Here is a 27,765-nt window from a genome sequence, read left to right on the forward strand (position 1 = left end):
ACCCCATTGGCTGTCACAGGCCCGTTGAATATTCAGCTGTGTGGTAGACCTATGTGGAGGACAAAGGGGAAGGGAACTAGGGCAATCTGATGGTGGGACTGGTAAAGCAGCTGAGTTGCCCCTTCTCCCATCCCAGGAAGTAGCTGTTTCTAAGGGAGAGCCCAGAGCACCTTCAGCTTTCCAAGTAGGTTGCCCACAGAGGAATGAAATATGGAATACTGATTAAGCATCCAGCCCCTTCCAGGTGTGGAAGTGACCCAATTGCCTATCTGCGTTTCTATGGTATAAATGCGTGGGGAAGAGGAATCCATCGCTCAGGGACAGAGATGGACTTTCGACCCAAGAAGAGAGGACTAACTAAAGGGTGGTGGGGAGGAGAGGGCAGTTTTTCCTATCTCCTGGGCTTAGGTCTATGGCAAAATGTCAGCAGACAGGCCAGTCACAGAAGAGCTTACTTCAGTTTCTTTATTCCCAGCCATCGGGGCTGTCACAGCAGCTGTAATGTCCCCATCTGTGCAAAAATGCATTGAACAAATAATTATTTCTTTTTCAATGTGTGGAAAATTGTCACTCCACTAACCTCAAACGGTTTTGCAAGTTTGTGGGTTTCATGGAATTGTTTCAACTGACCCCTTCCAGAGAAAAGCCAAAATAGTTGTACATTGCCAAATCAAAACCTTTGAAACTTCCTTCCTAAACAGCAGAAAGGTGTCCAGAAAGACTCAGTCCTAATGCAATGTTTCTTGTAGTGTAAATTTGTTCTGTTTGAAATTATTTCTATTAATTTTTACATTTCCTTTTCCCCTGACCCACACAATGATTTTTTTTTTTTTTTCTCTCATTGAATTGCCTCCTAAATGAAGAGGCCCAGGAGGCTGGTGAAGCACTGGAATGTGGGACCGTGACAGGTGGTGGAATCTCCATCCCTAGAGGTGCTGAAGTCCCAGCTTGACCAGGCCCTGGCTGGGATGATTTAGTTGGGGTTGGTCCTGCTTTGGGCAGGGGGCTGGACTTGATGACCTCCGAGCTCCCTTCCAGCCCAGGGATTCTAGATTCCTGTATGAGAGAGGCCCCTGAATATCAGAATTCTAGGGCTGAACTTTTGCTCTAAAACCACAAAAAAACCAAGCGGTGCTGTAGCACCTTGAAGACTAACATTTTATTTGTGGGTAAGGTGAGCCCCACTTCATCAGATCCCGATAAAACCAGGGCATCTGGTCGCCCTTGGGAGGAGCTGGGGACCAGGCGTGCCTCAGCTGCTGTCCCCGCTAGAGGGCTCTTGTTCCCTTTCTGTCTTGGTCAGGAGTTTCCTGCTGTGGATCTCTAAATGCCAGATCTTCCTGAAGCGGCGAGACAGCAGCAGCTGCTACCTCTGGGCCCAGGGGCAGTCCGGGATCCACTCCTGAGCCGGAGCCTGCAGGTGATTGGAGAGGGATCGAGGGGGCGGGGAGGACTGGGGCTGGGTGGGATATAGACTCTCTGCCAGGCCCGGAGCCGCTGCCCAACCTCCTGACCCACTGGGTCTGGGCAATTTGGTGCCCCAGAGCACTGGCCTGAGACAGACCTGGACCCTGGCAGGGCCGAGTGGACCCTTAAAAGTCTGGCTGGTGGCCCAGGGGGTGCTCAGGGCTCGCTCCAGGACTGGCCTCCAGGTCCACATGGCATTGAGGCTCGGGGGGTGCACCCAGGGAGAACCTGTGTGCTGGGAACCTGAAGGCATCTGGCGGAGCCTCCCTGGCGGGGCTGCAGGGGACCTGGAAGCCACTTCCCTGGGAGCTGTGGTAAGTGGCTCTGGTACCTGCACCCTCAACCTCCTGCCCCAGCCTGGAGCCCCTTCCTGCATGGGAAACCCTTCCTCTCTGGCCTCACCCCAGAGGCCAGAGCTCTGGTGCCCCCTGCACCGCAAACCCCTGCTCCAGCCCAGAGCTGCCTCTCCCACCCTAAATCGCTCATCCCCACCCCACCCCCTGCCAGAGATCTCTCCTCTCCTTCCGCCCCCCTGCCCCACCCCAGAGCTCATCACTTCCCTCTGCCCCAGCCCTGTGAAAGTGAGTGAGAATGTGGGGACGGGGGAAGAGATTTTTCTTGGCACCTTTTCTTAGATGAGCACCCCTCCCCTGTCTCACACCCTGGGCAAGGTGCAGAGAGAGGAGAAATCAGTTCTGCCTCTATTGATCCCAGCTGGCAGGGAGAGAGAACCTTTCAAAGCCACTCCTGGGAAGTCGGGACAGCCAGGCCCATACTGAAAACAGGAAGCTGTCTGTACATTTGTTTACAACACTGGTTCTTCAGCAGGGGTGGGGGGGCACAGCCTCTAGGGAGTATGCAGGGTACTTCTGCAGCGGGGGCATCAACTTGCCTGCATAGAGAGCGAGTTTTACAACATCAAAAGCTCCCACCAAGTCCGTGCCACTGGTGAGTTCATCCCGAGAATAGTTGGGAGGTGCTCTGTAGCCAAAAGTGAAAGGGAAGTACAATATTTCTGCACCAATTCATCCCTTTAAGACTAATCCCAGAGCTGGAAGGGACCTCAGGAAGTCAGGCAGTCCACCTCCCTGACCACAGCAGGGCTTATCCTAGCAAAGGCTTGGTCAAGACAGCAGTTAAACGCCTCTAGGGATGGGGATCCTGCCACCTCTCTAGGTAACACATTCCAGTGCTTCACCACCCTCTTGGGGAAACAGTTTTTCTTACTATCCAACCTAGACCTTCCCCCTCTGTAACTTGAGACCATTGCTCCTTGTTCTGCCGTCCATCACCACCAAGAACAGGCTCTTTAGAGCCGCCTTTCAGGAAGTTGGAGGCTGCTATCAAATCAGCCCTCAGTCTTCTCTTCTGCAAACTAAATCAGCCCCAATCCCTCACCCTCTCCTGGTTGGTCATGTGCTCCAGCCCCTGAATCATTTTGGTTGCCCTCTGATGCAGCCACATCCTTTCTACGCTGAGGGCACCAGACCTGATATAATTGAGAGTAAAAAGTTTTTGACTTTGACTTTTGACTGACAAAGCGGGTCTTTGCCCATGAAAGCCGATGCTTCAAAATATCTGTTAGTCTATAAGGTGCTAAAGGGCTTCTTGTTGTCCTCGAAGATACAGACTAACACGGCTACCTCTGTGATAAAAGGTTTTCAGCAATAATGGCTGTGACACGTCTTAATTAAGTCTGATTTTTGTAAGTGAATGTTTAAGTGAAATGTGACTTGGGAGTACAAATCAACCTCCTGAAAGAGGAACAGCTGTATGGAAAAGGGAAAAGCCCCTGGCTCACATTGCTTCCAGTGTTACGAGCTGGGCCTTGACTCTGGTTCATTCTGGCACTGCCTAGGAATGGTAACATACAAAAACCTGTAGGGGGGTGCTTCAGTCTCCCTGGACGTTCAGTAACAGATTTAAAAGCAGCCGTCCTCCAACAAAATAGCTTCATAAAGAAACTGAAGAGAAACTGCACAGCTGCAATTCATTTGCAAATTTGACACCATCAACCGAGGCTTGAACAGAGACTGGGGGAGCTGGCCAATTACAAAAGCAGTTTCTCTGCTCTTGATGTTCACACCTCCACATGAGCTACTGATAACAGGCCACATCCTTCCTGACTGAACTGGCCTGATTTCCTCCCTCTCGATGTTCACAGCTCCACATCAACTGCTGATAATCAGCCACGTCCTCTGTGACTGAACAGACATTGTCAACTTTGGTCATCCCCTTGGCTGAGACTCCCTCTTTAAACCCTCCTCTGGACAGCCCGGCCCCAACTCATGCATCTGATGAAACGGATCTTTGCTCATGAAAGCTTATGCTCCTAAATATCACAGACTCCTCAGGCTGGATGGGACCTCAGGCAGTCATCTAGTCCAGCCCCCTGCTTCAAGCAAGATCAACCCCAACTAAATCATCCCAGCCAGGACCTTGTCAAGCCGGGACTTAAAAACCTTGAGGGATGGAAATTCCACCACCTCTCTAGGCAACGCATTCCAGTGCTTCACCACCCTCCTGTTAAATAGCTTGTTAAATATCAAAATATGCTAAAGACCTGAGAATTTGTGTCCTGCAACATAGAGAATTTAACAACAGATTAGAGTGACAGATTCCTGAGTTAGAGTTCATATTCAAATTTGACATATTAACACATGGTATGAACAGAGATATCAACTATCTCAGGCATTACAAGGGCTGCTTCCCTTCCTTTGATGCTTGTAATTATCTCAGACAGGACAACTACCATCCCCCTACCTCTCACCCACTTCCTTCTATCCTATTTGATTGGTCAGTTTTTATTGCATTTTTTTTTCTTTTAGTTCCTCTGTACTTATAAATGTCGGTCTGGATTGGAAATGAAATTGATGTGAAGAAGTGGGTCTCTCCCATGAAAGCTCATCACCGAATAAATCATTTTGTTAGTCTGTAAAGTGGTACATTTCTGCTGTTTTGTTTTGTCCAAAATATCTGTTAGTCTGTAAGGTGCCACAGGACTTCTTGTTGCTTTTTGAAGGTGCAGACTAACATGGCAAGCCCTCTGGTACTTGCCAAGATCAGTTATCCCTGACTGCTGCTGGGATCCTGCGTCCAATCCCAGTGCCTAGAATTCAAGGTTGATGAATTGAAGAGAGTTCAAAGAAGAGCCATGGAACTGATGAAAAGATCAAAAAACCTGCCTTAGAAATGAGAAACTTAAGGAGCTGAATGTAGTTAGCCTAACATAGAGAAGGCGAAGGGGAGAGTTGATTGTTGTCTATAAATCTATTGATCTAGCAGAGAAAAGCCTAATGCAGTGGTTCCCGGGGATATGTGGGGGGTGTTGCCACCTGAGATGGCAGTGAGGTAGTTCGTGCCCGGTGCGCAAAGCTAATTCACCATACCGAGAGTAGAAGAAGAATCTTTATTTGGCATGCCAAGTAAGGTGCAGGGGGATCTCTCCTCAAAGCCTGCACACCCAGCGTCTGGGTGATAGCACACATATATACAGCTGTTCAGTGAAAGTCACTCCCCACACAGGTAATACACTCCACCTTCCCATTATACACCCTCCTCATACTATGCAGGCGTGGGGGTCTTGGGGGGGGTTTCTCTGGTGGCTGTTTTAGACAGGAGACCCAGGCCCCGAAATTCAAAGGTTACCCTCGGGTGTATCTTGTTTGTTTCATAGCAATGAAGTGAAGCCAGAGGCTGTTTGTTTCATAGCACTGAAGTGAAGCCGGATAGGGGCTGTACGTTCCGCATTTTTGTTTTACCTACTACTACCTTTTCTCCGGTTACAGGGGAAAAAATAAAAGATCAATAAAAATGATCATGGAAAATAAATTTTAAATGAATTGCAAAGTTGCAATCAGTTCTTGGTCCTAAATGAAATCTCTTCCAATGGCATTACAAAGGGCTGACCGAAAACTGACCTTTGTGGGGGGGTTTGCTTTTCCATGGAATGAAGTGTACCTAATGGCTAGAATTGGCTTTGATGGGGGGGTCCGTGAACAGTTTGGAGAGGTGTCTGGGGGCCTGTGAACAGTTTGGATGTCTGCACTAGAGAAAAGCTGGGGAACAACTGGCCAAGGTTCATCTTTTGAGCAGAAAGTCTCTGCCTGGGGTGTGAATTTAGCCTGGCAGAGTTTGAGGCTAAAACCGCCCAGCCATTTCCTGAGAAATGGGGTGCGTTCCATCTGAAAAAAAAATGGGGTGCGTTCCATCTGAAAAAAACACATCTGTTTTTCAACATTCCCATCTGCTTTGGGCAACAGGTATTATATTCCATCGGGCAGGAAGAGAATTCCCAAGTCAGATGTGCATCTCACTGTTGGCTCAGAAACAGCTTTGCTGGAGTAGCCCATCGTCAGAGCTGAATAAAACAGGGATGTGCAGAGTAGGGGGTGGGCCTTTTTGAGGGGCAGGATGTAAAATTTCATAAGGGGGCACAGCCCCTCAGCTGCTGGGTCTCCAGCTCACCCATCCCTTTAAAACTGTTGAAATCCATTATTGTTTTTATGTCTGACTCACATTGATAAGTTTTGACATTCTACAGACTCATTTTCTTACCTGCGCCGAAGGGGATTTTTTTTTTCTTCATATGAACAGAACCAAAATTTCCACTGGGTTCTGTTACACTCATTTCAGAGCCCAATGGAAAAAGTTTGCTCACCATTGCTATAAAAGATTGTGCACAGATGCACTGATTTTCTCCCCCGCTTTTGACCAGAATTGTTTCTTTTCTTAGGCGCCAGTTCCTGGAACACGCACGACTTGGGAGTGTTGTGACAGAGAGCCTGAGTCACAGCCTGAGTCAGCCCAAAGAGTAACAGAGAGCTTGCCATGTTAGTCTGTGTTCTAACAAAACAACCCAGCAGTCCTGCAGCACTTTGCAGACTAAAAATGATTTATTAGGTGATGAGCTTGTGTGGGGCAGACCCACTTCTTCAGGTCTGCAGCATTTCCAGTCCACAGCCAAATATATAACACCGAGGTCCAAAAAATGTCAATAAAAACTGATAAATCAAATACATGAAACTGACGAAATGGGGTGAGGGATTGGAGGAGTGTCTTGCCTGAGATCATTACGAACATCAAAGGAAAGGCAGCCATCCGTGTAATGCGTGTGATATCTGTTGCCTTTGTTCATACCAAGTGTTACGGTGTTGAATTTGAATATGAAGCCCAGTTTGTCTGTAGAGGGATGCTGAAATAGCAAGCCCGATATTTTGAAAATACATCCCGGCCCAAAGAGTGTTACAGGAGCCGGCCGAGCAGACCCAGGCCTGATAGCTGGCAGCTGTGAGCCCCTGGAGCTGGGGTGTGTGCTATATAAGGTAGAGACAGAGAGGAAAGGGATGGAGCCAGGCAGTGGAAGACCCTGCTCCTCTGTAGCTGGGTAACCAGAGGGGCTATTCTGATCCACTGAGGTGGGGGGGAACTTTCACACATCTTAAAAGCAGGGGTGCCTGTGTAACTGCCCAGGATGAGATTGGAACCGGGCACTTCTAGAGCCTGTACAGTTTGAGCTAAAAGCCAGCTACCTCGCAGTTAACACAGGAGCGTCACTCTTCCTTTGGGGCAACGTGTACGCCACACTCTTAATTTAAAACAAGACAGGCCCAATTGCCTCTCCTCTTTTGAGTTCACTTCCAAATCGGCTCTTTCTGCCTTCAGCGCTGTCGACCGGGCACCACATGTCGAAATTCTGCGCTATTTCGAGGGGTCCTTGACGCCTCCTGCAACGAGGCGTAGAAAGGTGCCGAAATAACCCGCCTGATATTTCGAAAAATATTTTGAAACACTGGGAGCTTTCCATAGACGCAGAGTAGCTGTTGCGCGATACCTCGGTGTCCCAAAATAGCTCTGCAGTGTAAGTGTAGCCTCTGTACATGGTCGAGGTGCTATGATTCTATGATCGAGTTAAAAAAAAACCGCCCAATCTCAAGAGTTGCGTCTGCACTTTCCGTCTGCGGGAAGCTCGCGAAGGAGAAATGGCTGTGAAATGAACTAACAGCCCCGTCGTGGAAAGGTCTCCATTGGCGCTGTTCACCGGATAGGCTGTAGGATAACATCCTTGTTCTGCAGCAGGTCACCTCATCCTCCCAAAGGGCATGGCGGCCACAGAGGCAGTGACCTTCGAGGACGTGGCTGTGAATTTCAGTGAGGAAGAATGGGAGCTGCTGGGCCCCGCTCAGCGAGCTCTCTACTGGGACATCATGCAGGAGAACTACGAGATGGTGACCTCGTTGGGTAAGTCACCAGGGGCTTGTCCCATCAGTTTGGGTTCCCGGCCTTCTCCAGCTAACATGGGGCTGGGATTCAGCCCTCATCTCTCCTGTTCACTCTCCCCTGCCCATCCCTGAACCTGACCCGATTTCCCACTGGGGCTCAGGACCTCAGGAGGTCAGGAGGGGAAAGAGGATGGAGAGAAACTGTTCTCGGTGGTGTCAGATGGCAGAACAGGGGGTAATGGTCTGAAGTTGCAGAGGGGGAGGAGTAGGTTGGGTACGAGGAAAAACTTTCCCCAGGAGGGTGGAGAAGCACTGGAATGCGTTGCCTAGAGAGGTGGTGGGATCTCCATCCCTAGAAGTTTTTAAGTCCCGGCTTGACATAGTCATGGCTGGGATGACTTAGTTGGGGTTGATCCTGCTTGGGGCAGGGGGCTGGACTCGATGACCTCCGGAGGTCCCTTCCAGCTCTGTGATTCTATGATTCTATGATTAAAGAGTTTTTCCTAATATCCAAACTACACTTCCCCCTCTGTAACTTGAGACCATTGCTCCTTGTTCTGCCACCCATCACCACCAAAAACAACCTCTCTCCATCCTCTTTAGAGCCCCCCTGCTGGAAGTGGAAGGCTGCTATCAAATTTCCCTCCCTCTTCTCTTCTAAATAAGCCCCAGTCCCTCAGCCTCTCCTGGTAGGTGATGTGCTTCAGGCCCTTCATCATTTTGGTCACCCTCCGCTGGACCCTCTCCAGAGATCTGGGCGAAGGATGTTCCCCAGAGGCACAAACTCAAGTGAGGAACCAGTTAAACAAGCACACAGACTACCTGGAAGCAAAGTCCGCCAGGAGCCATCCCATCTCCTGTCCTCTGTGCTGTGGTATTAACGCTGGGTCTTGTGAGTTTCCAGCTATTCAGGGTAGGAGGCTGGGGAAAAAGCCTCCTTCAGTGGATCCAATAGGTTCTTCCAGTGTGATAAACCCTGTAGATCCTTTTCCCCCACTCCAGGATCCTTCCATCTCCTGCACTCTCTCATCTAAGGTCTCTTTCTTCCCAGCAGGTGACCAGACAGCGTGTGAGAATGAGCTGAAGAATCTCCACGAGGGAGGCCCTGATTCAGCAGACCAATGTGGGACATTTGCAGAACAGTCCCAGGGGAACGTTTGCCCACGAGAAGCTAGCTGGTTGGAGGAGCAGCGGGAAGACCGGCCTGGGGAGAAAGAGGGCCCATCTTCTCCTGAAGAGAGATGTTTCAAGAGTGCCAGGATTTTAGACTTTACAGGGCTGCTCAGCAGAGAGCTGGGAGAGGCAGGTGCTGAACATGGGCAAGGCCTGCTAGAGGTGCTCTTTATGGGAATCCCCGCAGGACAAACAACCCACCGTTGCAAGAAAGATCTCCGGCAGAGCTTAGAACATCCACCCCACGAGAGCACGGCCCTTGCCTCCCTGCTCTCCGAGGAAAAACCCAACCAGAGCCCCGATTGCAGGAGCAGCTCTGGGGGGAGGTCAACCCTCACGGCCCGTCGGCGGCTCCACATGGGCAAGAGACCCTACCAATGCCCCGATTGTGGGAAATCCTTCGGACTCCGCGCCAGGTTCCTGGAGCACCAGGCCACACACCTGCCAAGGAAACCGTCCCCGTCTCCTGAGCGCAGAGAAAGTTTTGACCAGAGCTCGGCAATGACGCAGCACCAGCAGTCTCACTCTGGAGAGAGTCCCTACGTGTGCCGGGACTGCAGGAAAGGATTCAGCCAGCGCTTTAACCTCGCCATGCACAGGCGGGTCCACACGGCCGAGCGGCCCTTCTTGTGTCCTGCCTGCAGGATGGGCTTCAATTGCCCAGCCAAGCTCACCAAGCACCAAAGAGCCCACCAGGAGGAGCGACGTGACCATGCGGAAAACCTGGCCCAGCATGCACCACAGAGGCAGCCGGGGAGAGCCCATTCCAGCCACACCAGCTGTGGGAAAAGCTCCACCACCCCAGGAGAGAGACCTTACAAACATGGCCCCCGGTGCTCCAACCCGGCCCCGTGCTCTCCTTCCCTGCCAGCCTGTGGGAAGGCTACGGCCCGGCCGAACCACCAACTGGACTGCAGCAGAAGCTCCACCCGGCTCGCCCACGAGCAGCCCTACAAGTGCTTGGATTGTGGGAAGTGCTTCAGCCTGCGCTTCCACCTCGCGATGCACCAGAGAGTCCATGCCAGCAAGTGACCCGACTCGAATGCCCTGCCTGAGGCAGGGGCCCACCCTCACAGACACGCCACCAGGGGCTGTCTGACTGGTGGGAAGGCAATGCATTGAGCCGGTTGCCACGGCTCTTTGGCTGTTGTCTGGCTGTGGGAGGAAACTGTCCTGGAAGCCGCCTGACAACTGATTTGCACAGGCGTCTAAGGGGGAAGTTGGAGATGGTTCCACCAGTGAGCTGGAGAAAACCATTAGATCATCCTGGATAAAGGCGGCAGGTGATGTGAAAATGGAGACAGCGGTCAGTGGCAAAGAGGACATGTAACTGATCAAGAGCCATATAAACCACGTGCAAGCAAACAGCCTGTGTTCTCAGACGGCCCAATGCCAACTCAGAACTCTAGGAGGAAGAACCAGCGGTGGGAAAAGTACAGCAAAAGTTACTTGAGTAAACAAGCCGCTGCTTTCACTTCTGGGTCCTTGAGTGCAATAAAGACGGAATGTGCGTGTGTACTTTTACTCAAGTAGTTTTCCAAAGTCTTATACTTAAGAACACCCCCGACGCCTGTACTTTTACTCAAGTAACTTTTGGGAGTTTTTTTTTCCCCACCTCTGGAAAGAACATCAGCCACACATACAGGGTGGGACACTATATCCCAGGAAGCGGAGACCGAAAAAGGTTTGGGAGGTGGAGGGGAGACTCAGCTGAACATGAAATCCCAGTGTGATGCTGCAGCCCAAGAGCAAAGGCGATCCTCGGACACATAAAAATCAAAAGTAGAGGTTACTTTCTCTTTGGTGCTGGTGTGACTGCTGCTGGGACCCTGTGTCCACTCCCAGTGCCTAGAATTCAAGACTGAGGTCGATGAATTGGAGAGGGCTTAAAGAAGAGCCAGGAAAGTGATTAGAAAAAAACCCTGCCCTAGACTGAGAGACTTAAGGAGCTGAGGCTATTTAGCCTAACAAAGAGAAGGCAAAGGGTTCGTAGTCTACAAGTAGCTCTGTGAGGAAGAACTATTCAGTCACAGGCTCCTTGATCTAGCAGAGAAAGATCTAACTTGGGATCACAAGAGTAATGCAGGGGGTCAGGGAAAAAAATAAAAGATCAACAGAAATGAGCAGAGAAAATATGCTTAAAGAAAATTGCAAAGCTATGATCAATGAGTATTTTAAAATGAAATCTCTTCCAATCACGTTATGACTCGTGGTCCAAAAATCCACGTGGCGGTGTCCTTTTTCGTGAATGAAGCAGACGCAGCAGCTGGACCTGGCTTTGAGGAGGGTCTGTGAGCGGTTTGGTGGGGGTGATCGAGGAAAAGTTTGGGAACCTCTGGTCTGGCACAAGCTGAGGGAAGGGTGGCAGCTGAATCTAGACAAAGTCAGCCTGGAGACAAGGTGCAAATGTGTTAACAGCGAGAGCAATTAGCCATTGGAACAATTTGCCAGGAGTCGTGATTAAGGACCTACCAAACTGACTGTCCATTTTAAGTCAATTTCCCAGCCCTAGGGTTTAAAACACCATAAATGTCGTGATTTCAACTATTATAAAATGAAATGTCAGTGTTGTAACTGGAGGGAGTCCTGACCCACAGGGGGCTGAGTGTGTGTGTGTCGGGGGGCGGGGGTAACACACAGTTAATCTGGAGGGGAGGGTCGTCATGGTTTTGCCACCCATGAGCTCTCTAATTTTATTCCACCCGTGGGCGGAATAAATTTTATTTTGTGACCCGAGGGATGTGCAGATGCACACCCCCTAGAGAAACGCACGCTGCCAGGTGCGGGAGTTCTGCTCATCAGCTGGGTGGCGCCCCAAGCACGTCTCTTACAGGGAGCTCTGATTGCCTCCCTGGCCCAGCTGTGAAGGCAGCAGCGCAGAGGTGCCTTCGGAGCTGGGCACTTGACGGGGCGTTTCCAGCCACAGAGCTTCAAAGGCAGCTGTGGCACAACAGGGTGGCAACACCACAGCCCCCCACCCGTGACCCCCCTTTGGGTCAGGGCCCCACGCTGGAGAAACGCAGGTCTCCCCCGAGAAATCTGTGTCGTACTGGGGAAAAACAAACCAAAGACCAGCTCTTACCGGGGGGAGGGAGAACATTTCACCGTCCATGATGCGTCGTTCGCGGCCGTGAATCCGGTCGGGCCCTGCTCGTGCGGGAATTCTCCAGCCCGGGCCACTTTTAAATCGAGATCGGCTCGTTGCTCTGGGAATGAGGTGGGGGGCAGGTCTCTGGCCTGCGTTAGGCGATCAGCCGAGACCATCACTGTGTTCTCGGCGGGCCTCGGAGTCTGAGGAACCCAACGCAGGGAGATCTGGCACGTTATGTCCAGCCGAAAGACCACTGTTTAAATGACACTGTCGGGGGACCACCCGTCCCGTATTTGGGGTGTCAAAAAGGCGTCCCGACTTATTTTTTAAAAGCGACGCATTGTCCCCTGTTTAGGCCCTCGGGTGCGCCTGCGACTGCCGCTTTCCTGGGGCTGGGGGCCGGGGGACACCAGCTCCCCGGGCCTGGGTGCAGCCAGGAGGAGCCGCCCCTCTGCCCCTCGTATTTGGGACAGGCAGATCCGGTCGCCCTAGTTAAATCCAGGGCTTGCCGCAGACCTGAGGGCGCTTCGTTTCCTGCTGGGAGGGGTTTTTCGCAGGCAAAAAGGGGGACATGGCCCAGTTCATCGCTGCCTGAATTGCCCCGCTCCCCACTGCCCCCCCCCAGTGCAGGGTTGTTAATAGAGCCATGGGGGGGATCCCCCCAAAACTAGGGGGGCTGCAGCGTGCCTGGTTTCCTGCACCTTTGGAGGGGCTGAGAGGCCTGGGTCCCCCGGGGAACCCCGTGCAGCTGGGGCGGGGGGCTGCCCCCTTCTTCCCCGCGCCGGGGGTCTGCGGGGCTGTCCCCACTAGGGGGCCCTCGGGGGCTGGCGGCCGGGGCCGGGAGTTTCCTGCCAGCTCGGAGCCGGAGGGGGCTGAACTTCCCAGGTTAAAGCGGCTCCCGCTTCCGCGGCGCAGCGCCCGACCCCGCCCGGCAGCCAGCTCCGGACCCCAGCCGCCGGCCGGAGCCTGCAGGTGCGGGGCGCCCCGGGCCGTGGGGGGGCAAACCCTGGGTCTCTGCCCCCAGCCCATCGCCGCTTCCCGGGTGCGGCCAGCACCCCAAGAGAGGCCCCTGGAAGTTGGGGTGATGGGGGGGCCGCTGCGCCCCCTGAACCCCCCAATCTTCCGGGAGAGGCCCCTGGAAGTTGGGGTGATGGGGGTTTGCTGCACGCCCCGAGCCCCCAATATCCAGGGAGAGACGCATGGAAGTTGGGGTGATGGGGGGGCTGCTGTGCCCCCTGAATCCCCTCAATATCCCGGGAGAGGCCCCTGGAAGTTGGGGTGATGGGGGGCTGCTGTATGCCCCGAACCCCCAATATCCAGGGATAGGCACCTGGAAGTTGGGGTGATGGGGGGCTTCTGCGTGCCCCAAACCCCCAATCTCCCAGGAGAGGTTCCTGGAAGTTGGGGTGATGGGGGGGCTGCTGTATTCCCCAAACCCCCTGTCTCCCAGGGGGACTGGGAGAGGTACCTGGAACTAGGGGTACCAGGGGGCTGCTGCACCCACTGAACCCCTCATTTGCAGGGACGATGGAAAGAGGCATCTGGAACTGGGGTACATGGGGGGGCTGCTGTGCCCCTGAATCCCCCCAAATTCCCGGGGGAGTGGAAGAAGTATGTGGAATTTGGGGTGCAAGGGGAGCTGCCGTGCACATGAATCCCCCACCTCCCAGGGGGACTGGAAGAGACATCTGGAACTAAGGGTGCATGGGGGCCCCAGGTAACAGACGCAATCAGTGAGGAGGGAGGTTCCCCAGTCCCAGCCCGGCCTGGATCCCTCTCTTGCTTTTTGGGGCTCCCTAGGCTACAGAGGACAGCAGTGCCTTCGTTCTGGGCTCCGACGCTCCGGGCCAGAGGTTGCGCTAATATTTTCCATGCAGGGTTGGAATAAATTTTATTACATGCGCCGGGGCATGTGTGACATGAACCACCCATGAGAGCACGGGCTGCCGGCTGGGGGTTCTCCACTTATCACCTGGGCAGCGCCCGTCTCTCCCCTGGCACTTGGCCTACATGGTACGCTGCTCCGCGCTCAAGCAAAGCCCCCCAGGACAGCAGCGGGAATTTCGGCTTCTCCCCCTGGAGCTCTGACCCTGGCCCAGGATATAGGACAACAGCAGCCCTGGGGCTGGCAGAGCCCTTGCGGGGGGAGCAGAGCTGACTTTCCTGGGACCCAGGGGAGAGTAAAAGCTAGATCCAGCCCTGGCACAACAGGGGGATACACCCCACTGCAGGACCGTGTCAGGGGAGCAGCCCTGCTCTTGGCTGGGGTTTGCCCCGGGTTAGCGCTGCTGGAAGAAGCCAGATCTGTGCTGAGATAAATCAGCCAGGCCTTTTGCCAGCCTGGCCTGCAGGGAAAGAGGTGGTGGGAGAGAGAAAGAAGAACCCCAAGACCAGCTGCAGCTTCCTCGCTGCCCTGCTTGGTGATGATTTGCTCCACTGCCTCCTTCCTCCTGCGCTTGGGGGAACACGTTTTCTGGGATTCCCCTAAGCTCCCAAGCGCGGGTCTGTGGCCCCCGGGGGCCCCATGAGGGTTTCACATGGGGTCCGTGCAAGCAAACAGAAAAGAGAAATAAAGAGGATCTCGGAAAATAGGGTTGAAATAAATTGCACCGGGCATATCAGCGATTTTTTTCAAAGGAAACCACTTCCAGTCACGCTCTGAACGGCTGCCTGAAAATCTGCCTGGGGCTTTCCTTTTCCACAGCATGAAGTTGGCTTTGTTGGGGGGCTGCAAATGGTTTGGGGGTGACTGGGCGGGTCTGCGAGAGGCTGAGGGGCAATAGGGGCTCTGTGAATGGTTTGGGGATGACGGGGGGTCCACAAACAGTTTTGGGGTGTGATTGGGGGAGGTCTGTGAATGGTTTGGGGGTGACTGGAGGGTCTGTGACCAGTATGGGAGGGTGACTGGGGAGTCCATGAATGGTTTGGGGGTGATTGGGGGGTCTGTGAATGGTTTGGGGGTGACTGGAGGGTCTGTGACCAGTATGGGAGGGTGACTGGGGAGTCCATGAATGGTTTGGGGGTGACTGGGGGGGCTGCACTCGTGAAAAGGTCGGGAACCCTGCTGCCTTAAGACTTATTGTGAGGCAGAGGTAAAACCTGCTGGAGGGGGCAGAAATTCCCCCTTCTGCAGAACCGGGGAGGGTTGTCCCCAAAGGCGCCAGCCCAGTTAAGGAGAGGGAAGTCCAGCCTGGAGCGTAAGAGGCCTGCAGCGATGTATGGGATTCTGGGGGGAAGCTGCAATGAGCTGGCGCTGAGCGGGGTCTCTCGTTCCTTCAGGTACGTTAGAGGAGCCAGCGGTGGGTTCTCCATGGAGAAGTGGGTCTTCCTGGATTCTCGGCAGAGGGCCCTGTACAGAGATGTCATGCAGGAGAGCTACAAGACCCTGATGTCCCTCAGTAAGGAACCAGCTGCCGGGGGCTGCGTGAGTTAGAGCAGCCTAGGGGCTGCTCTTGGTTACCCTTCGCGCCTCCTGGTGCTCTAGGCTGTTTGGGCTGCAAAGCACAGCTCTGCCTCGGTGCCTGGAGTCCTACGCTCCTGACGCAAGCCAGGCACCTGGGACATCGGTGGGAATTTTGTCTTGTCCCCCCAAAGCACCAGTACTGGCGAGTGTCAGAGACACAGAGGCGACGGGTGAAGGACATGGGGCAGGGGAACCACCAGCTCGGTGTAGAGCCGGGACAACCTCCCTCGGCCCCTTCCCTGAGTGATACAGCCGGGGTGCAGGGGGGGCATCTCTCTGCTTTCCCCACCTCTGTCAGTGAGTGCTCTGCAGCGGGAGCGACCCCCTACTATGGCTTCCAGGTCCCCTGTCAGCCCCCCCAAGATGCCCAGGGATTCCAGACCCCTAGCTGGCCCCTTGCCCTCCCTCCCACAGTATTTGGGGGGAGCGCATGCCTCACTGCGTACATTGCTCCAGCAGAGACAGTATATGGGTTTAATGGGACCTTGTACTGCCTCAGCTTGGACACGCTAATATTGGGTGAGTGCAGCAAGGGTGGAAGGAGACAGCTCAGTGGTTAGCACATTGGGGTTGTGAGTTCAATCTTCAAAGGGGCCATTTAGGGGTGAGGGATGGTGATGGGCCCTATCACCAAGCCAGGGGGTGGACTCAAAGATCTCTCAAGGTCCCTTCGAGCGCCGTGAGACAGGTAAGTTCTTATATCTCCATCTTTTTGATGCGTGAATTAGGAATAACCAGTATTTTGTGTCCCTGCGGGGTAAGAGAGCTCAACCCAGCCCCACCGCGTGGGACCTGAAATGGTCCAGAAAAAATCAAAACCTTTCCCTGAAAGGGACATTTTCCCCATCGGAAAACCGTTTTGGTGGAACCCCGTTTTCCGAGGAGCACGTTTTCTCCAGCTCAGTTCACCCAAGACAGTGGTGTCATATGTGGGCCCACAAAGTGGAGTGAAGGGCTGCCGTACGCAGGAGGCTCCATACGTCCATCAGGCAGAAAGGGGTCTTGGTGTCCTAGTCGACCACAAGCCAATTACGAGTCAATGGTTTGACGCTGTTGCAAAAAAAATAGCCCAAGTGTTTCTGGGCGGCATGGACAGGAGTGTTGTGAGCAAGACATGAGAAGTCGTTCTTCCGCTCTACTCTACGCTGGGTAGGCCTCAGCTGGAGTCTTGTATCCGGTTCTGGGCTCCACATTTTCGGAATGATGTGGAGAAACTGGAGAAGGTCCTGAGAAGAGCAACAAGGATGATGAAGGGTCTAGAGAACGTGAGTGATGAGGGACGACTGAAAGAACTGGGCTGGTTTCGTTTAGAAAAGGGAAGACCGAGAGAGGCCGTGATAGTGGGTTATAAGTACCTAAAAGGGTGTTACAAGGAGGAGGGAGAAAAATTGTTCTTGGCCTCTGAGGATAGAACAAGGAGCAGTGGGCTTAAACTGCAGCAAGGGAGGTTTAAATTGGACATGCATTAAACTGGGAAGCATTAACAGCTGTGTTGTGGACAAGACACGAGAAGTCATTCTCCCGCTCTACTCTGCGCTGGTTAGGCCTCAGCTGGAGTATTGTGCCCAGTTCTGGGCACCGCAGTTCAAAAAAGATGTGGAGAAACTAGAGAGGGTCCAGAAAAGGGCAACAAGAATGATTAAAGGTCTAGAGAATGTGACCTATGAAAAAAGGTTGAAAGAATTGGGCTTGTTTAGTTTGGAAAAGAGAAGATTGAGGGGGGACATGATAGCGGTTTTCAGGTATCTAAAAGGGAGTCATAAGGAGGAAGGAGAAAACTTGTTCTTCTTGGCCTCTGAGGATAGAACAAGAAGCAATGGGCTTAAACTGCAGCAAGGGAGGTTTAGGTTGGACATTAGGAAAAAGTTCCTAACATTCAGGGTGGTCAAACACTGGAATAAATTGCCTGGGGAGGTTGTGGAATCTCCACCTCTGGAGATATTTAAGACCAGGTTAGATAGATGTCTGCCAGGGATGGTTTAGACAGTACTTGGTCCTGCCTTTGGGGCAGGGGGCTGGACTCGATGGCCTCTCAAGGTCCCTTCCAGTCCTAGGCTACGTCTACACGTGCACCCAACTTCGAAATAGCTTATTTCGATGTTGCGACATCGAAATAGGCTATTTCGATGAATAACGTCTACACGTCCTCCAGGGCTGGCAACGTCGATGTTCAACTTCGACGTTGCTCAGCCCAACATCGAAATAGGCACAGCAAGGGAACGTCTACACGGCAAAGTAGCACACATCGAAATAAGGGAGCCAGGCACAGCTGCAGACAGGGTCACGGGGCGGACTCAACAGCAAGTCGCTCCCTTAAAGGGCCCCTCCCAGACACACTTTCATTAAACAGTGCAAGATACACAGAGCCAACAACTAGTTGCAGACCCTGTATATGCAGCACGGACCCCCAGCTGCAGCAGCAGCAGCCAGAAGCCCTGGGCTAAGGGCTGCTGCCCACGGTGACCACAGAGCCCCGCAAGGGCTGGAGAGAGAGTATCTCTCAACCCCCCAGCTGATGGCCGCCATGGAGGACCCCGCTATTTCGATGTTGCGGGACGCGGATCGTCTACACGTCCCTACTTCGATGTTGAACGTCGATGTAGGGCGCTATTCCCATCTGCTCATGGGGTTAGCGACTTCGACGTCTCGCTGCCTAACGTCGATTTCAACTTCGAAATAGCGCCCAACACGTGTAGACGTGACGGGCGCTATTTCGAAGTTACTGCCGCTACTTCGAAGTAGCGTGCACGTGTAGACGCAGCCCTAGTGTTCTATTACTCTATGATTAGGAAAAGCTTCCAAACTGGCCGGGTGGTTCAACGCTGGAATAAATTGCCTGCGGGGTTGTGAAATCTTGGCCACTGGAGATATCTGAGAACTAGTGAGACAAACAGAACTGCTGGGGCAGGAGGTGGGGGAACCTGCCAGGCTCCTGGCCTAGCAGGTTCTAATCTCCCCCTTGTTTTACCTTTCTACCCGTGCACAGAATATCCCATCCCGAAAGCGGACATGATTTCCCGTCTGGAGCCAGGGGAAGAGCCGTGGGTTCCGGATCTGCAGCCCTTCGGAGGAGGGGATCTCCCAAGAGGCGCCAGCCCAGGTGAGGAAACCGGCTCGAGCCGCTCCAAAACCACCTGGGAGCCAAATCAGGAGCAAAGTGCTTCACAGTCAAAGCAGTGGTGCTTGCGAGAGGGATATAAATCCTGTTTAATTCATTGCCTGGGTAAACTGATTAAAAGGGCAGCAGAGGTGGGGAAAGTACCCCACGAGTTACTTGAGTACAAGTGCAGGAAGAATACCACAAAAGTTACTTGGGTAAAGGTGCAGGAAGCATACCCCAACAGTTACTTGAGTACAAGTGCAGGCCGAATACCACAAAAGTTACTTGAGTAATAGTGCGGCCCAAGTACCCCAAAGGTTGCTTGAGTAAAAATGTGGCAGGAATACAGTGAAAGTTACTTGAGTAAAGGCGCGGCAAGAGCACTCCAAAGTTACTTGAGTAAAAGTGTGCCTGCTTTCACTTCTGGGTACTTGAGTACAAGCTAGATGTGGTGAGCGTGTGTGCGTACATGCACATGCGTGTGTTTACATTTTCTCAAGTAGCTTTCCAGAGGGGCACCGCTGCCTTGTACTTCCGTCCGTTCCCCTCCCCAAGCAGCTGTACTTTCACTCAAGTAACTTTTGGGGTACTTTCCCCACCTCTGCCGGCCATGGAGGCTGCTCCTGGAGCCCCACCCCAGCAGCAGGTGGGGGCACTGGCTGGGGGGCTGCTCCAGCCCCCCCACCAGTTAACTGGAACCAGTGAGCCTCACGCGTCTGGCTTCGATCTTAACATCCCTCATTTGCGACCGTGTTTTGGACCTCACGTTCGCTCCGTGCCGAAGCTTCGGGGCTTGTTCTCGGTATGGGGGAAACTGAGGCCCCTGAAAAGCGGGGAGGGTGATGGGGGGGACACACACATGTAGCCCTGATTGAGATCCTAGGGGGGCACGCACAGCCCCCCAGAACTGGGGGCACAGGGATAGTGGGGCTGCACACAGGGCCCCTGGACTAGTCGAGGTTATGGGGAGAAGAGGGCAACACACAGCCCCTGGAACGGGGGCAGTGGGACAGGGAGTCCCTGCAACGGAGGTGGGGAGAGGCCAGGAGCCCATTGTGCGGCAGGCTGCTTGGCCGACAGCAATGAACCCTGCAGCTGGGCTCAGTGGGCAGGAGTCAGCTCCCCATTCCCTCCACCTCCCCGAGACAATGTCTCGGTGTGAGGCCAGAAGAGACCTTCCTGGACCATCTCAGCTGTCTTCCTACGTCGTTTCCCCTCCAGCTTCCCCCACGCCCTTCCCATCAGGCACGTGGCACGGCTAACGTCCGGGTTCTCTTCTCACTCAGGGCTGGCGAGCGAAACCGAGGCTGTGCAGCCGGCAGAACCGGAGACGGCCTTCTCGGGAAGCGGCCGGGGCAGGGCGACCCACAAAGGTGGCAAAGCCGGCCGGTCCGGCAGCCAGCTGGGAAAGCCACCGGGGACGAGACGGGGCAGAGAAACTCCACGCAACGGAGGCTTCAAGAAGAGCCGGGATGGGGCAGCCCCAGGGAGAAGCCGCGTGGGGGAGAGCTCTGAAGCCGGGCTCAGCGTGGACGGTAACCCGCAGCGTCCCGCAGGAGAGGAGCCCCATCGGGAACACGGAGCAAACTTCACAGACAGCTCTGCCCTCCTGGCCCGGCAGAGCTCCCCCGCGGCGCCGGGCTCCTATCCCTGCCCGGCGTGCGAGGAGAACTTCATCGATGCGTCGGCGCTCCTGGCCCACCAGCGCTCCCACGCGGGGCAGGGCCCCGGCCCGCGCCGCCGGCCCCAGGCCCCCGGCGGGAAGCGCTACCGCTGCTCGGAGTGCGGGGAGCGTTTCCGGGTCGGCTCCCACCTGGCCACCCACCTGCGCCTGCACACCGGGGTGAAGCCCTTCCGGTGCGCCGACTGCGGGAAGGGCTTTGACTGGGGCTCACACTACGCCCGGCACCGGCGGCTGCACACTGGCGAACGGCCCTTCCAGTGCGCCGACTGCGGGAAATGCTTCGGCCGCAGCTCCCACCTCTACCGGCACCAGCGGGCCCATGCCGACGGGAAACCCCTGCGGTGCCCGGCCTGCGGCAAGGCCTTCAACAGCAACGCCTACTTCCTCAAGCACCGGCGGGCCCACGCCCCGCCCCAGCCGCCCCACCGCTGCTCCGAGTGCGGGGAGACCTTCCCCCGCCGCGCCAGCCTGGCCCAGCACCGCCGGAGCCACCGGGGCGAGAAGCCCTTCCGGTGCGAGGACTGTGGGAAGGCCTTCGCCTGGAGCTCCCACCTGGAGCGGCACCGGCGCGTCCACACCGGCGAGCGGCCGCACGCCTGCGGGGAGTGTGGGGAGGCCTTCAGCCAGAGAGCTCACCTGGTGAAGCACAGGCGGGTGCACGCAGGCGGAAGGGCCTCCGGCTGCCCGGCTTGTGGGAAGAGCTTTGGGGACAGCTCGGCTCTGGAGAAGCACCGGGAGAGATGCCGCCCGGCAGCCCGGCGGCTGGCGGTGGAGAGCCCCCGTCGGCGCGGCGCCAGCCGGAAGAGCTTGGCTGGGCCCGCGGCGCTGGTGAGAGGCCGGAAGAGCCACGCCAAGGAGCCACCGGCTGGCGGGGAGAGCTCGGCCCAGGCCAGCCCCTCGGGGGAGAACCCCCGGCACCCGTGCCCTGACTGCGGGAAAAACTTCCTTGGTGGCTCCCAGCTGGAGAGGCACCGGCAGCTCCGGCACGCAGCGGCTCAGCCCAGACCCTTCCGGTGCGAGGACTGTGGGAAAAGCTTCAGCCAGGCCCCGGCGCTGGCCAGGCACCAGCAGCTCCACGTCGCCGGGGGAAGCCCTTCCGGTGCAAGGACTGTGGGAAAGGCTTCACCTGGAGCTCCCACTGGGAATGGCACCGGCACGTCCACAGCGGGGAAAAGCCCTTCCAGTGCGCCGGCTGTGGGAAGTGCTTCGGGCGCAGCTCCCAGCTCTACCGGCACCAGAGAAACCACCCTGGAGAGGAACCCACCTCCTCTCCCGGGGCTGAGGAAAGGGGAATGCGGAGAACCCTGACAAGGCAACAGGGGAGCCACCCCCAGAGCCCACCTGGCAAAGGTTCAAGGGGGAGTCACCAGGGAGCAGAGATCCTTTGAGGTCAACCCATGTGAGGCGTCGGCGACTCCAAGGCCGAGCAAGCCCACCCACGCGCTAACGGAGGATAAAGCTGCTCCGTCGTGCGTGCCCGGCTGTAGCTGATCGGTGACCTCCATGCCACGAAGACCTGTCTCCTCCTCTCCCCCAATTGAATGGGGGGAAACGGGGCAAGAGAGGTAGATGGGGGAGGTACTGCCACTTTCTCCACCCCAGAGGTCCACCCTCACACCCTTCCTCCCCGTCTATTTCCCATGTCCCCCAGCAGACGTTGGAGCTGCCCTCCTGTTCATCCCCGGTCATGGCATCATAGAACACTAGAACTGGAAGGGACCTCGAGAGGTCATCGAGACCAGCCCCTTGCCACCACGGCAGGACTGAGCACTGTCTAGACCACCCCTGATAGGTGTCTGTCTAACCTGCTCTGAAATATCTCCAGCGATGGCGATTCCACAACCTCCCCAGGCAATTTATTCCACTGTTTGACCACCCTGACAGTTAGGAACCTTTTCCTAATGTCCAACCTGAACCTCCCTTGCTGCAGTTTAAGCCCATTGCCTCTTGTTCTATCCTCAGAGGCCAAGAAGAACAATTTTTCTCCCTCCTCCTTGGGACCCTCTTTGAGGTACTTGTAAACCTCTATCATGTCCCCTCTCAGTCTTCGCTCTTCCAAACTAAACAAGCCCAGTTCTTCCAGTCTTCCCTCCTCGCTCATGTTCTCTAGACCTTTCATCGTTCCTGTTGCTCTTCTCCAGACCTTCAGGTTGAACCCTGGAAGCGGAAGGCAGAATGGAGCTGTGGGACTCCCCGCTGCAGGATAAGGGTGCACTTTGGGCTGGTTTTGTGCAAGCGTTCACAGACTCCCAGGCGCAATCAGGGTTGGGGGCCGCAATTACATTGCCTTCCATTAACCCAAGTGTCACAATTATCCTGTTCCCCAAAGTGGGGTATTTATACCATTAGCTCAACTGTCACATTTATACGGTTCCCCCTTAGCTCAGGTGTCCCATTTACACGGTTCCGCTTCCCCCCAACGAATGCCACCTTTTAACCCTCCCCTGCAGCTGAGCACGTCCTGGAACTGCTGCGTCAGGGACCGTTTCAGAGCAGACGCCAATGTCCTATGTCGGCGGTCAAGTTTGAGAAAAGGAGGCTGAAAGGGGAGGATGGAACCCTTCCTCGGCTCCCCTTGAATGCGGTTGGGACCCAGGGTCCTAGGCAGGGAGTGGCACCTTGACCTCTTACACAGGGAAATAAGGAACCTCCCCGACAGCCTTAGCTGGGAGCCAGCTGGCTTTTTGCTTAGACTGTAGAGGCTCCTGCCCTGAGCTTCAGCGGTCCCGGGTTCGAGTCCGCCTGGAAAAGGTCTGCGGGAGAAGGCGCAGGTGGAAATGCTGGGACTGAGCCAGGGCCGCTCAGAACTAAAAGCTCGAGTGGCAGTCACCTCTGGATCCGAAGCATTGCCTCTGGTTTTGTCTCAATTCGTCCCCTGCGGCTCGGTGCAAAGGGTGACCCAGTGGGTTACCCAGAGCGGGGAGCCTTACCTGGTTTGTTCTCGGCACCCGGGTGACTGAGAGCGGTTCCTTCGCAGCGGGGGATCCGGCCGGAGCGTGGGACGGGACGGGACGTCGTCTCAGGAGGAGGAAAGCGGAGGGCACCATTTCTGCATCTCATTCACCCCCCTACAAACCTGCCCAGGACGGCGAAAGCCTCAGCTGGGATTGGAGACCCAGGGGTGGCTGTGGCTGGCCCCACTGCTGGCAGAGAAGGGGTTAACACCGCCGAATCTCATCCCCCTAAAAATTGGAGCTTGGGCCTCTGCTTGCGAGGGGTATTTTCACTGCTGCCTATTAGAGAATGGGGCGGCCTGGGGGTCGGGGCAGGGCGGCCGTCCCATGTCGGGGCTGCTCAGCGATGGGGGATGCTGCTCCAGGGGGGGACACCAGGGCTGGGGGCTCTGTGGCCTCCAATGGGGAGGCACCTGGGATGAAGGGGAGTGGAGGATGGGGGCTCCAGAACCCCCGGTGGGGGGTGTTCCACAGCCCCCTGGCGGTGGGGGGTGCAGGGAATGAAGCAAGAGCCACCTCCCTGGGGCGTGGACGGCTGCAGAACCAGGCAGCCGACCCATAGAGGGGCTCCCTGGGACAGGAGGTGCCTCCCCTAAGTGCAGGGCACCAGGGAACGAGGCAGCTGCCCTGTCATGGAGTTTGCTGGCGGTGGGGTGCTGGGGAATGGGGCAGCTGCCCCACAGAGGCACAGAGCTCCAGGGAACAGGGCAGCCGCCCAGAGGAGGAGCTCCTGGCACGAGAGGCTGCCCCCCCCAAGACACCGGATACCGGGGAACAGGAGCCCTGCAAAATGCGGGACAATTGGCCTGTTTTCTTCAAAAAGTCGGGACGCCGGCGAGACAGCTTAAATAAAGGACTGTCCTGGAGAAAACAGGCCGGACAGGCCCCCCAGCCTCCAGAAGTTCGCCAGCTTTAGAACCGAGAGCCTTCAGCTCCCAACGGCCTGGGACCCTGGCTCCGCTGTCTGTCCCCTTCCCCTGGCCAGCGCTTCCTCCATGCACTCTGCGAAACTGGGGTTCGGTAAAGAGCAGGGGTGAGCCCCAGGCAGCAAGGTGCTGCAGGTCTAGGAGGCAGTAAAGCAATGGGTGGAGGTGTGTGGAGAGGCTTCGGCCCATGATGAGGGGTGACGGTGGGGATTCGGTTGCTTTCTTTTGAGACGTGGCAGCTGTGTGTGCCGAAGGATTTCCCTGCTGGGACTCCTGGGTTCTCAGCCTGTCTCCAGTAGGAAGCACAGCCTGGTAATTAGCACAGGGAGAGGTGAGCATGGGAAACCTGGCTCCTGAGTCTCCCCCCACCCTGGCTCCCAGCTCTGGGAGTCGTTTTATCTGAGATAAGTCTCTGCGTTGCCCCCCACCTCGGCACAGCAGTTTGAGCTCTGCACAAAAAACATGGCAGAAGTCCCCCTTCAGATCTTCTGGTGCCAAAGCCACTGGCTCCTTCTTGCACCGGCGAAAGGGGAATCGCCGTTCTATGCTCAGCGCTACGGTGTCTATGGCACACAGCGAGGCAGTTGATTCCACAAATGCCTCCATAAAACCATCTTCCTGCTAATACAGACTGGCTGGTGAGAAAAGCTCATCTTACGCTGTAGCTTTCCAGGATGTGGGGGTGACCCCCAAAAGATTTAGGGGACCGCGGCTGGGAAAATTGCCGTACAGATTGGAGACCCCCTCCTCTCTGCCTGTGTGATCAGTGGGTGAAGATTCAGGGGATGAGGCGGGGCAAGGACACAGCCTAGGGGCACAGTAAAAGTGGATGCGGCAATGGGGGTCACAGTCTTGGAATCCGGATCCGGATGTAGCAGGAGAACCAATAGCAAAGATGCAGCCCCTTTCCGTTTGCAAAAGTTTGGCTCGGCAATCAAACCCTTCAGCTGATAACTGCCTGACAGCCGGGCTGGGTCTACCCCAGCGACTTCTTTCACCTTTTTCCAAAAGGTTATTTCAGGAAAAAAGTGCGTAGACTCCCCCGGGGCCCTTTATTCGCAGGACCAGTCCTCCCGGCGCTGGATTTTTCAACCCCTGGCCCATTCTTTCGAAAGAGCAGGGGTTGTGTGGCCACTGTGTATTGGAAGAGAGGAGCGAGGTTTTGATTTGCTTTCTCGTGTGTGGACGCGCTCTTTCGAAAGCGTTTTTTTTTTTTTCAGACAAGATCTTCCGGAAGAACGTCTTTGGAAAGATCGTGGCAGTGTAGACATCGCCCCTGTGGTACAAATCAAGCCAGGGCATTAGATTACTGCTAGATCCTAATAGGAGAAACTAAATGAGTATAGACAGGTGGAACCTCTCTAATCCGGCACTCTGTCATCCAGCAACCTCCATAGTCTGGCGTGATGTTAGTTATCCAGATGACGACTTATGGGTGAGGCCAAGTTTCCTGTAGTTCCATAAACTTTGTTTCCTGCCATCAGTCCTGGCTCTCAGTGTTCTGGGCTGTTCTTTAGCTGTAATTTGCCTCTAATTGTCTTCTAAGAGCCCAGTCAGCCGTGGGCACGTTGGTAATATGCTAGGCAATATTGACCTACCAGGTCTGGCAAATTTGGCCAGCACCGGTCAGGTCAGGAGGCTGCTGGATGAGAGAGGTTCAACCTATGTGACTATCTCTCTGCTCCGAAAAAGAATGCTGGGGAAGATGAACCACCTTGCTATCGAGTCTTCATTACAATGACATTTCTGTATTGGAGACATTGCCTTTTTCTAAAGCTTCTGTAATTATGGCCTTGTCAGGGCCAGCTTAATAGGCAGCGGGTTTAAAACAGAACAGAAGGAAGTTTTTCAACACACAACCTGTGGAACTCCCTGCCAGAGGATGGTGTGAAGGCCAAGCCTGTAACGGGTTTGGTGCACGAGGAGGAACATTTCGAGCAGATCTAGAGAAGTGGTTGTTCCCCTCTGCTCGGCACTGGTGAGGCCACATCTGGGATATCATGTCCAGTTTTGGGCCCCCCCAGTATGAAAAGGAGGTGGATGTGCTGGAGCAGGTTCAGCGGAGGGCAACAAAAATGACCAAGGGGCTGGAGCACAAGACCTATGAGAAGAGGCTGAGGGATTTGGGCTTGTTTAGTTTGCAGAAGAGAAGACTGAGGGGTGATTTAACAGCAGCCTTCAACTTCCCGAAGGGGGCTCTAGAGAGGCTGTTCTCAGTGGTGGCGGATGGCAGAACAAGGAGCAATGGGCTGAAGTTGCAGAGGGGGAGGAGTAGGTTGGATATTAGGAAAACTCTTTCCCCAGGAGGGTGGTGAAGCGCTGGAATGTGTTGCCTGGAGAGGTGGTGGAATCTCCATCCCTGGAGGTTTTTAAGTCCCGGCTTGACCAAGCCCTGGCTGGGATGACCTAGTTGGGGTTGGTCCTGCTTTGGGCAGGGGGTTGGACTTGAGGACCTCCTGAGCTCCCTTCCAGCCCCAGGAGTCTATGAGTCTATGACGAGCTGGATGAGGATTTGTCCATCCATGGCTCTGAGCCAGGATGGGCAGGGATGCAGTCCCTGGCCTCTATTTGTCAGACGCTGGGAGTGGGCAACAGGATGGATCATCTGATGATCACCTGTTCCGTTCATTGCCTCTGGCATTGGCCGTGGTTGGAAAACAGGGCTGACACCTTGGGAATGGGGGGGATTTTATTCCCCTTGTTATGGGCATGTGTTTCCTACTGTCCCCAGCCCCCTGCACCCTCCCACCCAAACCCCACACCCCAAACCCACTTCCTGGCAGCGCCTGCCACTCTGAACCCCCATTCTTCTTGCGCACCAGCCCTAGAACCTAGAGGGGCCCACAAAAGGTACTGCACCCCCAGGTTCTGGGGGTGGTGTCCGTGGGGCATCAGGGAACGTGGCCCCCGACTGAATTGTCTATGGGTCAGCAGCCCCTGACCCAAAAACTGTTCCCCGTCCTGGTGTTAGAGAAGGGGTGAGTGGCCTATGGGGGGCCTATTGACCCAGCCAAATTAGTCCTTGTCAACCTGTGGGGTGCTCGAGAGAAGGTGGGTGGGGCCAGGGGTGCTGAACACAACTGAAATTGGGAGAAAGGTGAATATTTTGCTGCAAGTTTTACAGCCCTTTATTATTGTTGTCCTTTTTATACCCTGAAATTTCATCGCCGGCCCGGCTACGACGAAGTTGTTTAAACAAATGTGCTGCAAGAGTAGAAAAATAAAGGAGCGGGTCTGAAAACTGGAGGTATTGGGGTGTGTCTAATTTTGTGTTTTAAAAAGGGGGTACATGTAATTTTGAAAAGGGGGAATTGATGCGGCGGGGAAGGTTGAGAAACACTGTTGTAAGGCTCCCGGTGGCTTTACCCCACCTTCCTTTCCCCTGGGAGCGTGTCAGAGAGAGGGAATCGAAAGCAAAGCCCAGACGAAAGCTGGTTTCGTTTTTCTTGCCGCTAAGGCAGTGCAGCAGGGACCCAGGAGCTGTGGCTGAAGGGTTAAGTCCAGGGGTTCGTAAGCCCTCTGCCCATCCTGCCTCTCAACTGTCTTCCCCCCCTTTCTTCCTTCTCCCCCTGATCCGAGGGATCCCCCTCTGCCCTGCTCTGGATTGTGACCCCTCTGCCTCTGTCACCGGGTGTATCCCCCTTTCCCTCTTCTTAGATGATATGGGTTGGAAGACACATCCAAGA

At 55.0% G+C, this 27,765-nt stretch overlaps 2 protein-coding genes across 4 annotated transcripts; both read left to right on the forward strand.

Annotated features, from left to right (window-relative positions):
* Positions 1-901: 901 nt before the first annotated feature.
* LOC142024895 (uncharacterized) lies at positions 902-11,420 on the forward strand. Of its 3 annotated transcripts, XM_075017219.1 has the most exons (4): positions 902-932; positions 1,304-1,420; positions 7,546-7,707; positions 8,743-11,420. In XM_075017219.1, the coding sequence occupies exons 3-4, from the start codon at positions 7,569-7,571 to the stop codon at positions 9,891-9,893; spliced, it is 1,290 nt and encodes a 429-aa protein (XP_074873320.1). In that variant the 5' UTR covers positions 902-932; positions 1,304-1,420; positions 7,546-7,568; the 3' UTR covers positions 9,894-11,420. The 3 variants fall into 3 exon arrangements, 2 of the variants coding, with proteins under 2 accessions (XP_074873320.1, XP_074873321.1); XM_075017220.1 differs by lacking the exon at positions 902-932 and having other exon boundaries at positions 1,003-1,420; XR_012648527.1 differs by lacking the exons at positions 902-932; positions 7,546-7,707 and having other exon boundaries at positions 1,003-1,420; positions 8,743-8,878.
* A 1,390-nt stretch (positions 11,421-12,810) lies between these two features.
* LOC142024777 (uncharacterized) lies at positions 12,811-27,439 on the forward strand. The gene is given in 5 exon segments (XM_075016998.1): positions 12,811-12,924; positions 15,232-15,350; positions 18,402-18,515; positions 19,802-21,280; positions 21,283-27,439. Coding segments are annotated over 4 exon segments (1,986 nt in total). The 5' UTR covers positions 12,811-12,924; positions 15,232-15,262; the 3' UTR covers positions 21,588-27,439.
* The last annotated feature ends 326 nt before the right edge of the window (positions 27,440-27,765 follow it).

The sequence above is a fragment of the Carettochelys insculpta genome, chromosome 22 (genome assembly GCF_033958435.1).
Source record: "Carettochelys insculpta isolate YL-2023 chromosome 22, ASM3395843v1, whole genome shotgun sequence".
NCBI lineage: Eukaryota > Metazoa > Chordata > Testudines > Carettochelyidae > Carettochelys > Carettochelys insculpta.

What these genes read in the sequence shown, in the direction of transcription:
- LOC142024895 (XM_075017219.1), top strand. Translation starts at nt 7,569, where the DNA reads ATGGCGGCCACAGAGGCAGTGACCTTCGAGGACGTGGCTGTGAATTTC. An exon ending in CGAGATGGTGACCTCGTTGG is followed by an intron (nt 7,708 to 8,742) that starts GTAAGTCACCAG and finishes TCTTCCCAGCAG; the next exon opens with GTGACCAGACAGCGTGTGAG.